General features: G+C 40.7%; 1 protein-coding gene across 3 annotated transcripts in view; it reads left to right on the top strand.

Annotated features, from left to right (window-relative positions):
- The first annotated feature begins 6,929 nt into the window (after positions 1-6,929).
- Positions 6,930-15,907, top strand: part of phex (phosphate regulating endopeptidase X-linked) — a 145,082-nt gene continuing 136,104 nt past the window's right edge. The window contains exon 1 of one of the 3 annotated variants that reach the window (XM_062977220.1): positions 6,930-7,618. In XM_062977220.1, the coding sequence (XP_062833290.1) occupies positions 7,495-7,618 (124 nt within the window). In that variant the 5' untranslated portion in view covers positions 6,930-7,494. Of the gene's footprint in view, positions 7,619-15,162; positions 15,252-15,286; positions 15,357-15,907 lie in introns of those variants that run through there. The other 2 variants (XM_062977219.1, XM_062977222.1) reach the window with 2 other exon arrangements.

Genomic DNA, 15,907 nt, shown 5'->3' with positions numbered 1-15,907 from the left:
TTTATTACTCTGGGTAGTCATAATCTTCGGAAGGAAACGGTATTGTCAGTACTGGCTGAAGGGTGGCTGCATTTCCATGCAAGCTGACAAATGGGGAATGTCTAGCTGGGATGCTGGTTTTGTAGTCCAAGTGTGTATATTTCTCTGTGTGTTTTGGAGGATGAATACAGCCAGGAAGAATAAAACAGAATGTTCAAATTCAGAGAGGGGGAAAGGACAGCTGGAGTTCAAACAGTAAGCAGAAGTGCCTGGAAGGAAGGAGAAAACAAAGCTGACAACTGAAGAAGGCAGATAGTAGTCAACAATAAGAGCACAGCTGGAATCACTATAGTCAGTCCTCTACATTTGCACATTTATCTTTTGTCAATTTGATCATTCAGAGATTGTTTTCTGTCTCCCATGCTGCCCTACATTACTTTTAAAATGGATTTATAAGTCTTGAATCACATTCTAGTCTGTCAGTACAAGCCTTGTATGATGTTGAGAAACTGCAAGAGCTAGAGAAAGTGAGGTTAAAAACTGGTTGACCCATTTGCACATGGATATGCTGCTTACAAAGCAAACTGAGGGAAGAAAAGCTGAGGGAAGAAGCCAGATTAGGCCATGAGGGAAGGGTCACGAGAGTGAATCATTAGTTCTTCCTGTCTAAGAAGGGTCCTTTTGCACTGATCACAAGAGCTGCTTACAAAGGATAGGGGAAGCAACAAGTCCAGATCAGGCAGTGGCATGGGGCAAAGGTCTCCACATCTCTAGACAAGAAGAATTACCATTTGGTTCCCTCAATCCCCTTTCCTGTGGCTGGATCTAGGCTTCGTCCCTTTTATTCCTCTCAGGTTGCTTTGTAAGCAGTCCTTGCACACAAGTAAGCAATCCAAAGTGTGAGGCTTTGTTGGCAACAAGAACTGACAAAAGCTTGCTGTCTTGATGTTTGCAAATTCAAGTGCTGTATTGCACTTTCGACCCCATCAGATGGGCTGCCGAGATCACCACACATCGTGGCAAACCTGGCGGTGCCCGGTGTGGTGCGTGGGAACCCGTAACCCCATGCCCTGCATCACCTGGCTTCTCCCCACCAGAAGTAGTTCAATGTTGTGGGATGGAACTGGCGGGCTCTGTGGTAAAACTATAGAAGATCTGGTGCATGCCACCAAAAGAAACCCTGTCTGATGAGGTTGTTGGTCTCTCTGTGTTACATATGCTTGTTTGTTTTTAAAAGATATTGACAGTTTTCTCATTTTCCTAAGAGTCTTGCACACCTAAATTTCATGATTGTGAAGGGTTGACTTAATTTCTGAAGGCAACAATTAGAAGGGTTTGCCAGCCTAAATTGAATTCATGCAGACTGCCCACACTTGCAAGTAAAAGGGATTGTAGGGGAAATTGGCTGCTAATGAAGGAGAACAAAGGAAGCCTATGGACTATTCTACCAGGCAGCTGAACAGCAGTAATAGAAATGGTTATAGTATATTAGGAGTAAAACTAGCAGTCTACTCATGATGACTAATAAATTAAGACTTATCTTTAAATAAACATTTTTGTTCTTTCAAAAAGTCAATGTTTTGTCCCTTTGACTGAGCCATTATGAGAACCTATAAAGGGACGTTTATAGGTTCTCATAATGCTGACAGCAGTCTAGGGAGGGATGTGGTCTTCAAGAAAGATCAATAAATAAGGAGACCCGTCATATTGTGGTCACAATAGTAGAACTCTATAAGAATGGTCTGTATTGCTCCTTAAATTCTATCATTTTAACACAAAAGACAGATATTAGCTTGGACTTTTGATATTTTGTTTTCTGCAACATCTTGTAATAGAACTGGTAGAGAAATATGGAAAGATCTTTTTAAAGGTTTAAGGAGGCAGGAAGAAAGAGAGATGGGGAGAAAAGAAGAAACACACATATATTAATATGCATTAAAAGGGGTTATTCTCTTCCACAAAAAAAACTCAAATCCCAGCTGAATGAGACATCATGCTCTTTGGACACCAGCAGTCATGGAATATGAACTACCACTTGGAAATAGAACACGGAAAAGAGGGAGTAAGGCAGTGACTCAGTTGGCCTGGATACTGTATTCTTGCTCTTTAGAGTATCCCATGGCTGGCCAAATGAACCTTGACTGGAAACTTGAACTTCTGTTACAGAGTGAAGATGTACTGTGATATATTGTCACTGGGCTCCTTGTGATGTTAGCAATGTTCTGCTTTTTCTCAGAAATACATGGCAAAAACTAGTTTGGCTCAGACTGTTTTCAGTGGAAAAAGCCCAGGGAAATGTTCATTGCCCAGTGACTATATAACATCAAGGAATAACATGCCTATGCAACCAATAGCATACCTCAAAGCACCACAATAGAAATTTTGGGATCCCCAAATTCCTTTAAATTGATTTTGAAAACGCATTTAGTTATGAAATAAATAATGTCTGTCCAATGTTAAGTGTGAAACAGCACTAGTACTGACAAAGTCAATATGCCTGAAAATAGTATTCAAAAGTGTCCAAATGGAATCACAAAGGCTAAAAATGTGATGTTTAATGAAGGAAACCTCATATTTTTAAAAAGCTATATTCTGTCCTTTGGGACACCTGTGCAGAATTCGACACACAGCTTGGATTGTATGTTGCCTGTTGACATATATCTGCTTTCAGCCTGGGCAATAGTCCAGATATAGTAGTCTGCACCACTAAACTATAAATGGCATGTCATACAGTTGCTCAGTTCCTGCATTAGACTTTTCCGTCTTCACTTCAACTTGATGATCTATATTTAAAAGTCTTGACCAAAAGAATGTATTTCTGTGTGTCTTACTGCGGAGGCCAATCCAGACACCAGGCCACATTTTAAAAAAGAAATAAATTCATCACCATATAAACTATTGAGTTTTTATCATAGTAAGAACATAAACACGATCAATAAAGCCAGAGTTCTTGCGAAAAGAGGTGGGAGACTTACCGGGTAATTCAGACTGTGTAGAAGAAAAACTACCCTTTGATATGAAATGTATGGTCTGCTTTGGTCTGTAAGCAATAAAACAGTGGTTCCCTTTTCTGGGAAAGCTAGATTTCAATGGTAGAATTTGGCTCAGTGACACTGAAATATGATTTTGTCCTCAATTTCCTTTGGATAATTAAGAATAGGAGAAAAGTTGTATATAGTTATGCGATGAAATGTGTTGAATTTAATATGAGGTTTTCTAAATTCTAACATTACATGTGGAATAGTATCCCTAGGCAGCATGGCTATTGATGTGTGTGTGTGTGTACACACACACACACACACACCAATGAGGACATGAAACTATGTTTGGCCTACATCCAAAGGTGGAAGGTTCAAATCACACTGCTTTTATCCCATAATATATTTTGATTGTAAAATCAACTTCAGATGGTCAATAGTTATTGGAAAAGCTGATAAAACACACCAGGAACCTTTTAAACAAGCTATTGGAAATTCCTCTCTTGTTGTTGTTGTTGTTGTTGTTGTTGTTGTTGTTGTTGTAGGATGTATTTATTCCTCACCTCTCCCTATGGCTCAAGGTGGGATACAACATGGTTAAAATAACAAGATAAAACAAAATTATATTAAAATATATAACACTATTAAATATACAATGAAGTCAACATCTCAGCATTCTGCTGAAAACACTCTTGTTTGAATAATATGAAAGATCTCAAAAAACATATCCTCCAACTGTCCTGAACTATCTTCCAACTTTTCAGCTGCTTTTAAAATGCCCCAGTTTCTATCTCTTCATCCTCCCACTATCCCTATGTCCTCAGCTTCCTTCAATGGCTGCAAAGTAAATTCTATGTGAAAAATTACTTTGTATTCAATTAACTTTGCAGTGGGAGAGGAGAAAATGAGGCAGAACCTTGCCCTCCCAGTTAAGTTCAAGCATAAGCAAATTGCAGCATTCTGGCTTAGTTTCTGTATTCTTCCTCATTAATAACTTTTATCATAATGACCATATTCTGATATTGCTTAGCCAAGTGTGCTTCACCTGTGAAATGTTGGAGGATGTGCAAAAATATTTCACATGCAATTAGCTATACTGGAAAAATGGAAGCATATATTTGGCAGTGTATTGGAGCATCAGGAGCATCTGTGATGAGATTTAAAATGTCTACAAAGACCAAGCAACACTAACCTTTTAAAGGCACATTCTGCTTCACAAATAATTCTACAAGGCAACCCATTGTACCAAAGAAGTATGTTCACAGAGGAATCCGAATTCATGTAAATACTCAGCCAACGCACCTGCATTGGAGCTCTGTATTCATATTCTTGCTTTCAGTATTAAACAATAAAGTACTCATCCTGACCTGGGGCAGCATTGCTGATGTTAAAATCGAAATTCAGCTATCTGCCAAGGAGCGGATTGGGGATTTGGTGCCCAGTGCTCCCTGCTACTTTGCCAACAGAGGTTTATTTACTTTCTGTCCTGAAAAGATGTCTGAAACAGAGTCTCCCCCCTGTAAGAATGGTCAACATTCATTTTATCCCCTTTGACAGCCATTCAAAATCCCTGCACACTCCACTGATTGGTCAGGAATCAGCCCGACTTCAATCTGGGTCTTCATTGGCTGGAGAGCACTTGTGACGTTAGGGGTGGATGGACTCTTCTCCATGGCAGGAAAAATAAAGTTTGGTAGACTTGAAGCTGGAGTCAGTTGAAAAGGCCCACCTGGACAGGGAGTAAGCAGCCAAACGTGGTGAATCAATATGTTAGTTAAACGATTCATGATGAAATTATTGACCAAGTTTAGTTTGCACAATAGGGCTGTTATGCAGCTATGATTAGTTCAATGAAAACGTACACATTTTATCTGTATGTTGTTGTGATCTGTCATCATATAATCTCTGGATTCCCTGAGGAGATTGAAGTTTCTGTTGACACGATTTGGTTTTTCCATCTAGCATTGCCTCCTCTTAATGGTAGGTGGGAAGCTGACAAAGCCCCTCAAGTGCATAAATACAGAAACAGGATATTTTGTTTAAACTTTCACAAATGTGCTGGACTACATCTGTATAAATATGCTTTCCTGCCCAGTGTATCTTAGTTACTTTGATTACAGAAAATACATGTATGGCAGGTCTGTAGCCAGAGGGAGGGGTGAAGGGTTCCCCCCTCAAAAAAATGTTTCAGGTTTAAAAAACCTGGTTTACTCATGAATTGGTTAACCTGAAACATTGGGTGGGGGGGGGGGGGTTAAATCCCTAAACCCCCCTCTAGCTATAGCCCTGACGTATGGGTCTCAAAAGGGTTATAACCATGTGTATGATACAAATGATATTTTGAGAGAAGCCAGAGATGTATAGTTTGGAAGCATGAAACAGTTGATTTGGTTAGATTTTGGGATAGGCTTATTGTTCTGGGTTTCTTGGGCACACATTTCCTCTTCAATTATCCTTGGGGATTATTCTGGTGAAAGATTAATCCCCTCTGGAATGTATGGTTTCTGGCTAGACTACTGGAAATGAGGTCTATTTCAGACCATCAAAAAGATGGGACTTCGATATTGTGAAACTTAATATAATGTAAAATATATATAATAAAGTACATATTTTGGCTTTGAAACTTGAATTGAGTTATTCTTTTGGGAGGGGAGTAATTTTTGCCAGAAGGCAGATTTTGTTCTCAAGCAAAAATCTTTAACATTTCCCACTTTTTGGAACCAACAGGTGATTTAGGTGAAGGTAAAATTTCACAGAAACTGACACCAGATAAAATTAGGGCAGCTAGAAGGAGACAGATTTACATTCATAAATGCAGAAAAAAAGCAGAAGGATGAAATTAGACTAAGATTTAAAGGAAGTTTGAAATCTAAAGGCATTAATCTCCCATGAGAATTTCAGCTAGGAAGGCCAAATGAATGGAAACTATTTAGGGAATGCCTTTTTAAACCACTCTTTTTAGCAAAAGGGTCTTGGAAACAAGGATAACAGTGCCAGATCTTGGCTTGGGCAGAGTTAAATGTTTAGGAGGGAGTGCAGTACTTCCCCAATGTGTTCTGTGTGCCAGGGCTCCTCCCTAGAATGCATGAGGTATTTATTTATTTATTGGTTTAAAACATTTATGTACTACCCTTCCTCCAAAGAATTCAGGAAGATAAACAAAAAGACAAACCCAAACAAATACAAAGCTATAGGAAGTATGGAAATAATTGATTGTTGGCAATAATGGTTTCCATATCACAACAAATAGAAATTGCTCTGGGTATGTGGGATGTTGAAATGGTAACATGGGGTAAGGGAGAAAGTCAAAGCAGGCTGACATTCCCCTTACCCTTGCACAAATAAATGTAACCATCCATGTAACATGACATGGGGATCACGTGGCCCTTGTAGTTTTTACCAGTTTCCAGTGACAATAGACTCTGGCAGCTATAGCGCCAAACACTGAAGGCCAAAGGTTCTTAAGTTCTGATTGTATGTAACATTACATTTATTTGTCTCAGGATCTCAAGTTGCTGTTTCTCTCAAAGAGTATTAAGAAAAGAGAATATATTTTGGCCATGGCCCATTGCAGCCAGTTTTTTAGAAGGAATGTTAACATCTGAAAATACAGCCCAGGACTTTCACAAGGGAATAAATGCTGATCTTTAACATAGTTCAATCCTGCTGTCCACATAAGAATAGTTCCTCTCAGCTTTCTTTCTCGGAACAGAGGATTGTGTTTGGATGGAATTTACAAAAGGAGCACAGACACTGAAATATAACTTACTCATGTGGTGTGTGTGTGTGTGCGCGTCTTTTTAAACACATACACAAAACCCTTGTGTAGGTTGTTTTAATAGCTGCTTTGCCTTCTCTTAAGCATAACTCGGAAGTTAAGCACTTGGCATGGCACACAAACCTCCCAAAATAAACACCCTCTGAGATATCCCAAGAACTCCTCAGGCGCTTTAAAAAGAGATTTGCACTTGGACGGGATGTCTTTCTTCAGGGAAGAGGAATGGTGCAGCCAGAGTGAAACGAAACAGAGGGTCCGCAAAATAATTAGGTCCCTTAAATAGGTGCAAAGGAACCCTTCTGCCAAGATAGTGACTGAAAAACGGTGTGCCAGAAGTCCAATTTCTGGCAGGGAGAATTTATGTATGTATTTTTAATCGCTGGAAATTGGAATGGTGAATGTAACCATCTGCTTGGGGAGCATTGTGAAATGTTTGTCCTTCTGAACTGCTGATAAAAAGTTGGTCTGCTTGCAACCAGCAAAAGCTATAAATTAAGCTGTCACTGTGTGTTTCTCTCCAAGCCTTGGCCAAAAAAGAAAAATAATACTGCCTTTTTATGTTATTTTCCCCACCCTCTTTTTGGGAAGAGTGAGGGACTTCGAAATGGGTCCAGACAGCAACTGCTACTTATAACCAATAGGAAGGATTGGAAAAGGGGGCACCCATGGATGGGACTTCTCTGTAACCAAAGAAGAAACAAAGAGGGGTAGAGGAAGAAAAGGCATACTTCTTTCAGAGAGCTTTGCAAATCCATTCTGATGGAAGGAGAAGCAGCAGGCAGTTCAATGCCAGCCAACAAGAAAGCAGCCAGCAAGCCTCTTCGGATAGCCCTTGGCGTGTTTGTGACCAGCACGGTTGCACTTGGCACAGCGCTTTTCTTGGGTAAGTTTCAATTATTTCACTTCAGCAGAAGTGCAGCTTGTATGAAGCGCCTCAGAAGTGTGGCTGGAATGCTATTTCAATGTTTAGTTAACCATGCTAATCACATTTTAATGTTTCTTTCCCCACCCTCAGTCAGAATTGTTAATGAAATGTGGCTGGCAGGGGAACTTGCTTACTTTGCAAAGGAGGACAGAAGGGCTTGAGAAATCTGCCTTTCCAGCCTAGGGTGGCATGATGGTTGCAATCATGGCTACTGGCCATGCTGACTGGGGGAATCTGAGAATTGTAATCTAAAAATATGTATATCTTTGCAAACAACAACAACAACAACAACAACGTATTTCTTACATGTCTCTCCCTATAACTATGTTAACAGAAGTCCTATGCAAGCCTACTTAGAAGTAAACCTATTTTAGATAAATGAGTACAGGATTTCAGTTTTAGTTAACTGCTCATGTTTACTATATGGAGAGGCAATGCAATTTGTTTTTAATTACACACACACATCAGTCTTATTTATAACGCATCTTACAACTAGAAAGGATATAAGGCAACATAAAGATGTATTCAAATTCCAAATTAGTAGAACCACCAATCATAGCATAGAAACATGTGAAAGACCTCAATCTACTTGGCAGCTGAAAACCGGAGTCTCAAGACTGATGATCAGCATGTATCTTCTTAATGAAAGTAGCCCATATTGTATTTCTGTCTTTGCTCTGAGAGCAAATACTATTTGGATTTGATTCTCAATATAGTTATGGTTGACAAAATCTTCCATAGGTGAGCAGAACAGGTTATACCTCTCATTTAAACAGTTAAAATTGCTAGATGAACCGTGAAGTCTTCTTTGAGAGGAAGAGAAATAATATTTCTGATCTATATTGTAGTTAAAAGGCAAAGTAACTAAAAGGAAAATGCTCTGTCACTGAACATTGGATGTGACTGAACGGCTTTATGCATAAATACTGCAAGGATCATGATCATTATATGCATTTATGAAAAGATCTCACTATCATGTCATGTATCGCAGTAGACATATTCCTGACATATATTGTTTTCAAAACAATAATATTTTTCTTGAGAAATCAAAACTGTGGTGAAGATAGAGATATCAGAGGTGTTCCAGTACCTTTGCTAAAATAAAATCTCCATGATACTTGTGGAAGCATTGGCAAGTAAACATGAACAAACATAGATGTGCATCATGTGGTTAAAAGCAGGACTTTTCTGAATTACATAGTTTACTGCCAAAATCTTACTGATGAAATGATTTGCCTTAGGACCAGGTTTTGTTTGTGAATACAAAGCTGGAGGACTGATGAAGCAAGATCTTGCAGAATTGGGCAGGCTATTTTAACAGATTGTTCTAGTCTCTGTAGCAGAGATGTGAAGATGTTTTGTCAATGTCTTGTTTACAGTTGAAACAGACTGTTCTTGAGATGGTAGAACAAGCCCTATGAGAGGAGGGTCAAAATACAGATAATACTTATTTCATTCTGCTGTGCAGAGAATGTCTCTTGTGACTTTTTCTTTTGTAAAGCTAAGGACCCTGGTGGCACTGTGCGTTAAAGCACTGAGCTGCTGAACTTGTGGAGCAAAAGGTGCCAGGTTCAAATCCTGGGAGCAGAATGAGCGCCCGCTGTTAGCCCCAGCTCCTGCCAACCTAGCAGTTCGAAAATATGCAAATGTGAGTAGATCAATAGGTACCGCTCCGGCGGGAAAGTAACGGCACTCCATGCAGTCATGCAGGCCACATGACCTTGGAGGTGTCTACGGACAACGCCGGCTCTTTGGCTTAGAAACGGAGATGATCACCAACCCCCAGAGTCGGTCAAGACTGGACTTAATGTCAGGGGAAAACCTTTACCTTTGCCTAAAGCTAAGGGAAAGGAGACTAGCTGATTGTTCATAAAGGTGCAAGCAGCTCAATCAATGTTCTTGAACATTTTAAGAGTGTTAGCAACCAGGCAGCAGTTAGTATGGTAGAAAATATGGTCAGAAACTATATTTTCACAGAAATGTGCAAAAATTTATATTACAAATGTGCACATCATCTTCATGATTGATCTCTCTCCCCCCCCCCCCCCCCAAAATCTCACCATGTACTCTCTCACTGTATATCAGGATGAACCCTATGATTTTTATCACAGTATACGGACCTAAGAAATCAGATCTGAGTCTAGCCTCTACAATCCTCTTTCCCTTACCAAGAAGTCAGGCTATTAAGCTATAGAATAATGGGAGTTGTACTTTTACAAGGTGTTTAGCTTTCTTTGCCAAAGAATGTTAGTCCCTCACCAAATAACAAAAACTAGGATCCCATAACATTGAGCCATAGCAGTTCAAGTGGTGACAAACTGTATTAATTCTAGAGTGTAAATGTACCACATGATCTATATATATAAATGAGTGATGGCATCATGGCGACCAACAAAACAACAAAACTACAGGCCCCCCAACCTCGAAATTTGACAACACAACCCATCATCCACGCCTCTAGGTTGATACAACAAAAAGAAAAGAAAAATAAAGCCCTAATTAGAGGGAAAGGAAAAATTGTTTTTATCCAATTGCTGCCAGTTAGAGGACTAATCTCTGCCCACTTGGTCTCCTAGCAACCAACTCAGCCCAGGGGACAGACAGACTTAGGCCCTCAGGCCTCTTCCCCAGATTATCTAATTTGCACTGGATTATATGGCAGTGTAGACTCAAGGCCCTTCCACACAGCTATATAACCCATTTATAATCTTATATTATCTGCTTTGAACTGGATTATCTTGACTCCACACTACCATATAATCCACTTCAGTGTGCATTTTATACAGCTGTGAAGAAGGGGCCTCATATAATCCAGTTCTAAGCAGATAATATAAGATTATCAATATACAGTAGAGTCTCACTTATCCAACATAAACAGGCTGGTAGGATAAGTGAATATGTTGGATAATAAGAAGGGATTCAGGAAAAGCCAATTAAACATCAAATTAGGTAATCGTTATACAAATTAAGCACCAAAACATCATATTATACAACAAATTTGACAGAAAAAGTAGTTCCATGTGCAGTAATGCTATGCAGTAATTACACTTGAGTCTCACTTACCCAACACTCGCTTATCCAATGTTCTGGATTATCCAACGCATTTTTGTAGTCAGTGTTTTCAATATATCGTGATATTTTGGTGCTAAATTCGTAAATACAGTAATTACTACATAGCATTACTGCGTATTGAACTACTTTTTCTGCCAAATTTGTTGTCTAACATGATGTTTTGGTGCTTCATTTGTAAAATCATAACATAATTTGATGTTTAATAGGCTTTTCCTTAATGCCTCCTTATTATCCAACATATTTGCTTATCCAACATTCTGCCAGCCTGTTTATGTTGGATAAGTGAGACTCTACTGTACTGTATTTACAAATTTACCACTAAAATATCACAATGAATTTAAAACACTGACTACAAAAACATTGATTACGAAAAGGCAGACTGCGTTGGATAATCCAGAACATTGTATAAGCGAATGTTGGATAGGTGAGATTCTACTTTAATATGAAATAATTACTGGGATAGAATAATGCAGAACAATATAATCTCTAAAACCAGGACAGTAAATAAAGAGCAACACTCTGAAAGCAGGGAAATTGGAAATTCCACAAAGGAAACAAACAGGGCCAGCTAACACCTCCCATGAAAGGATTCTTCCAGAAAGGAAGCTGAGAAGGGAGTGAAGCACTGTGTATTACCAAAGTCATTATTATTACTATCATTATTATTGACACAACGACGTTGTATGACACAGCAAACAAGATAGATATGCTGGATTTCGTTTCACAAAACCACAAGTCGAACACTTCCCAAGTGTCTAGGACTGTGTGATGTATTTTCGGATGATGTGTGCAGATCCCAGCAGGGTGGCCTTTTGCAGTTGGCAGATCGTAATTTTGTCAATGTCTATTGTTTCCAAATGCTAGCTGAGATCTTTTGGCACGGCACCCAGTGTGCCCATCACCACCGGGACCACCTGCACTGGTTTCTGCCAGAGTCTTTGAAGTTCAATCTTGAGGTCCTGATAGCAGCTGAGTTTTTCCTGTTGTTTTTCATCAATGCGACTGTCACCTGGGATGGCGACATCAATTATCCAAACCTTGTTCTTTTCCACAACTGTGATATCTGATGTGTTGTGTTCCAGAACTTTGTCAGTCTGGATTCGGAAGTCCCACAGTATCTTTGCGTGTTCATTTTCCACGACCTTTGCTGGTTTGTGATCCCACCAGTTCTTTGCTGCTGGCAGGTGGTACTTGAGGCATAAGTTCCAATGGATCATTTGGGCCACACAGTTGTGCCTCTGTTTGTAGTCTGTCTGTGCAATTTTCTTACAGCAGCTGAGGATATGATCAATGGTTTCGTCAGTTTCCTTGCACAGTCTGCATTTTGGGTCATCAGCTGATTTTTCGATCTTGGCCTTAATTGCATTTGTTCTGATGGCTTGCTCCTGGGCTGCAAGGATCAGGCCTTCTGTCTCCTTCTTCAGGGTCCCACTCGTGAGCCAGAGCCAGGTCTTCTCCCTGTCAGCCTTTCCTTCAATTTTGTCAAGGAACTTTCCATGCAGTGTTCTGCTGCGCCAGCTGTCAGCTCTAGTCTGTAGTGTGGCTTTCTTGTACTGGTTTTTTGTCTGCTGTGCTTTGAGGAGTTTCTGATTTTTGACTTCAATCAAAGCAGGTTCTTCACTTTGCTTTACATATTCTGCCAGGGCATGTTCTTCTTCTTTGACTGCTTGTTTTACTTGCAAGAGTCCTCTGCCCCCTGATCTTCTAGGCAGATATAGCCGGTCAACATCACTGCGAGGGTGCATTATTATTATTATCATTATTATTATTATTATTATTATTATTATTATTATTATTATTATTATTATTGTGTTGCGGTCAACCGTGAAAATGAATACAATCTGGCTCCAAGTATTCAAAAACACTAAAATCAGAATATATAAAAATTAATGTGGTATAATAAAACAGAACAATACAATCTCTAAAATCAGAACACTAAATAAAGAACACTCTGAAAACAGGAATTCCACACAGGAAACAATCAGGGCCAGCTAACACCTCCCAACAAACTATTCCCATCATCAAAGTCTGGCAAATCCTCTGTTTTCTCAGGGCCAAGACAGTAGAAGCACATAAAATATTGCAAAGAACACCACTCTGAAAACAAGGGAATTCCAGACAGGAAACAATCAGGGCCAGCTAACACCTCCCAACAAAAAATTCACTCAGGGAGGAAACAGCCAGGCTTTAAAGCTGCAAGGCCATTACATCCTAATCATTTTCCCTAATTGCAACATTCATACTTGCCTCCAACAGACAAAAAAAAACAACAACAACAATCAGAAATATTGCATATTCACAACCTTTAGGAAATAATATCCCGATGGCACAGCGTGTTAAAGTGCTGAGCTGCTGAACTTCTGGACCGAAAGGCTGCAGGTTTGAATTGGGGGACCAGAGTGAGCCCTCACTGTTAGCCCCAGCTTCTGCCAACCCAGAAGTTCGAAAACATGCAAATGTGAGTGCATCAATAGGTACTGCTCCGGCAGGAAGGTAACGCCACTCCATGCAGTCATCCCACATGACCTTAGAGGAGTCTACGGACAACGCCGCCTCTTCGGCTTAGAAATGGAGATGAGCACCAACCCCCAGAGTCAGACATGACTGGACTTAATGTCAGGGGAAAACCTTTACCCTTTACCTTAACTACCACCAATTCCTCAATACTTTATTTCCCATACCACCATACTTCTCCACAGCAACGCGTGGCCGGGCACAGCTAGTTGATTTATATAGGTGTTGTTGGTTTACATCAGGATTGTGGAATCTGCAGCTCTCTAGTTGCTGTTGGACTGCAAGTTTCATCAGCCCCAGCAAGCATAACTAATGACAGACTTTGGAAGACCAGAGTTAAATGAATAACTCAATCCAAAAATGAAATTTGTGTTGCTACTTTGCTTCTATTGCCATGTGTCTGTGCTCAGTTTCAAAGGTAGACTATTGCCAAAAATTCAGGGTACATATCATTTTTTAAATGTGTAAACTGCCAGTAAAAGACAATCAAGGCCTGCTTGTCCTTTGCCATCACATTCTTGGCAAAACAGGAGTGCTTCAGTGCTTCCAGACATCACTTAATACATTCTCAGAAAACACTTCATAAGTTCCAAGATTTCTACATCTACATCATGTGCAATCCCAAATGCATGGTAGCAGTCGGACTGTGTACTATATTGGAAGATTACTGTGATAGCCTCCATTATCTTTGGTGTAAATACATAGTGACTTGGCCTTTTTTAAAAAAAAAATGTGCTCTTGAATATGTTCATAATTTGTGTTAGTTCCCTAATGTAGTATACGTTAGCCATTGGAAGGGACATATAACCAACCCTACACATTCTCTAGGACTAAGGGGCATAGGGCCCCCACAAAAGTGGAATACGATTTTTTTTTATCTGAGAGAACATCTCTCTAGAAATCCTTAAGTCCTACAGCATAGCTTTATGGTCAAATTCTTCAGGTGACCATAGAATCATGCTGGAGTGCCTACAAATGCCTGCAGAAATGTTCTCTGAAGAAATCTCTAGGTTCTGCAGTGCAACTTTATGGTGGAAGTTGACCATAGAGTTACACTGAAAGAACTAGAGATTCCTAGCGAGAACATGTTAAACAAATCCACAAAAGCAAAACCTACAAATGTAGAAGACATATTATATATCCAGAGATACCGAAATAACTTCTTTGAATTGATTTGTTCTACCGTTATTTGACTTACTCATGCCCTGGGTAATCTGACCAAATGTATTGCTCCAGAGCAAGTAATCCCACAAAGCAGGACTCGCCCCCTCCTTTCAGGTCCTATGTACATCTGTGCCCTTTGCCTTCATACTGCCCACCATAGCCCATACATTCAATATGTACACAACACCTTATCTACCTCAGCTTCTCTATGTGTTATGATTGGGTTTAGCTCATTTGTCAGTGTAGACCAACATTAAAAGTTACAATTCCACCCCCTCCAACATTATTTTCATGGAAGTGTGGAGTTGGTGGAGACCACAAGGGCCACCCAGCCTACCTTCATGCCATGCAGGAATACACTACCGTAGTACTGTCAGCCAATGGACCCAATGTGCTCTTGAATCTTATCAGCAAGATAGTAGGGAGGGGCTGAAGCTCAGAAACTTGAGGGGACTCAAATCATACAACCCTATTCCATATAAATGTATGATCCTGCTGCTTTCTTCTCTTCTTGGTTTCTTAGTTTATAATAGACAGTAGAGCCCCGGTTATCCGAGATAAAGAGGTGAGCCCCAGCTCGGATAACTGAACGGCTTGGATAGGGTGAGGTCTCGCCGAGGGATGTCCCTGGGTGAGGCCTCGCCCCTTGGGAAGCCCCTCGCCATCGCTGCCGTCTAGGCAGCAGCGATGGCAAGGGGCTTGCCTGGGTCCAGGTCTTACCCAGGGATGTCATTTGGTGAGACCACACCCCTTGGGAAGCGCCTCGCCATAGCTGCTATCTACGCAGTAGCGATGGCGAGGGGCTTGCCTGGGCCCAGGTCTTGCCCAGGGATGTCATTCGGTGAGACCACACCCCTTGGGAAGCGCCGCGCCATAGCTGCTATCTAGGCAGCAGCGATGGCGAGGGGCTTGCCTGGGCCCAGATCTTGCCCAGGGATGTCATTCGGTGAGACCACACCCCTTGGGAAGCGCCTCGCCATAGCTGCTATCTACGCAGTAGCGATGGCGAGGGGCTTGCCTGGGCCCAGGTCTTGCCCAGGAACATCCCTGGGTGAGACCATGCCCCTTGGGAAGTGCCTCACCATAGCTGCTAGGCAGCAGCTATCGCGGGGCGTTTCCTCCTCCCCTCTCCTTCTCTCAAACTCGATAGAAGGAGGGGAGAGGGAGGGGCACCCCCAGCGGCACCTCGGATAACCCACAGCCTCGGTTAACCGGAGCTCAGTTAACTGGGGCTCTACTGTGTGTGTATATATATATATATATGTGTGTGTGTGTGTGTGTGTGTGATGTGAGCGATTGAGAGTTTCCAATGATAATATATTACACTAATAGTTTAGTGCAAAAATGCAAATTAGTATGAAATTACAAAAGTTGCAGTTCAGGAATAATTGATTTAGTAGGCCAGAGATTTTGGACTTTCTTCCTTATGGACTAATACAGTTTCTGCTGTCATTTTTATTAGTGTGTGTTTCTGAGATGTTCCACAGCCACATAGGT

This window comes from Anolis carolinensis, chromosome 3, assembly GCF_035594765.1.
Source record: "Anolis carolinensis isolate JA03-04 chromosome 3, rAnoCar3.1.pri, whole genome shotgun sequence".
NCBI classification, from domain to species: domain Eukaryota; kingdom Metazoa; phylum Chordata; class Lepidosauria; order Squamata; family Dactyloidae; genus Anolis; species Anolis carolinensis.
This window is presented reverse-complemented; position numbering and strand designations above follow the sequence as displayed.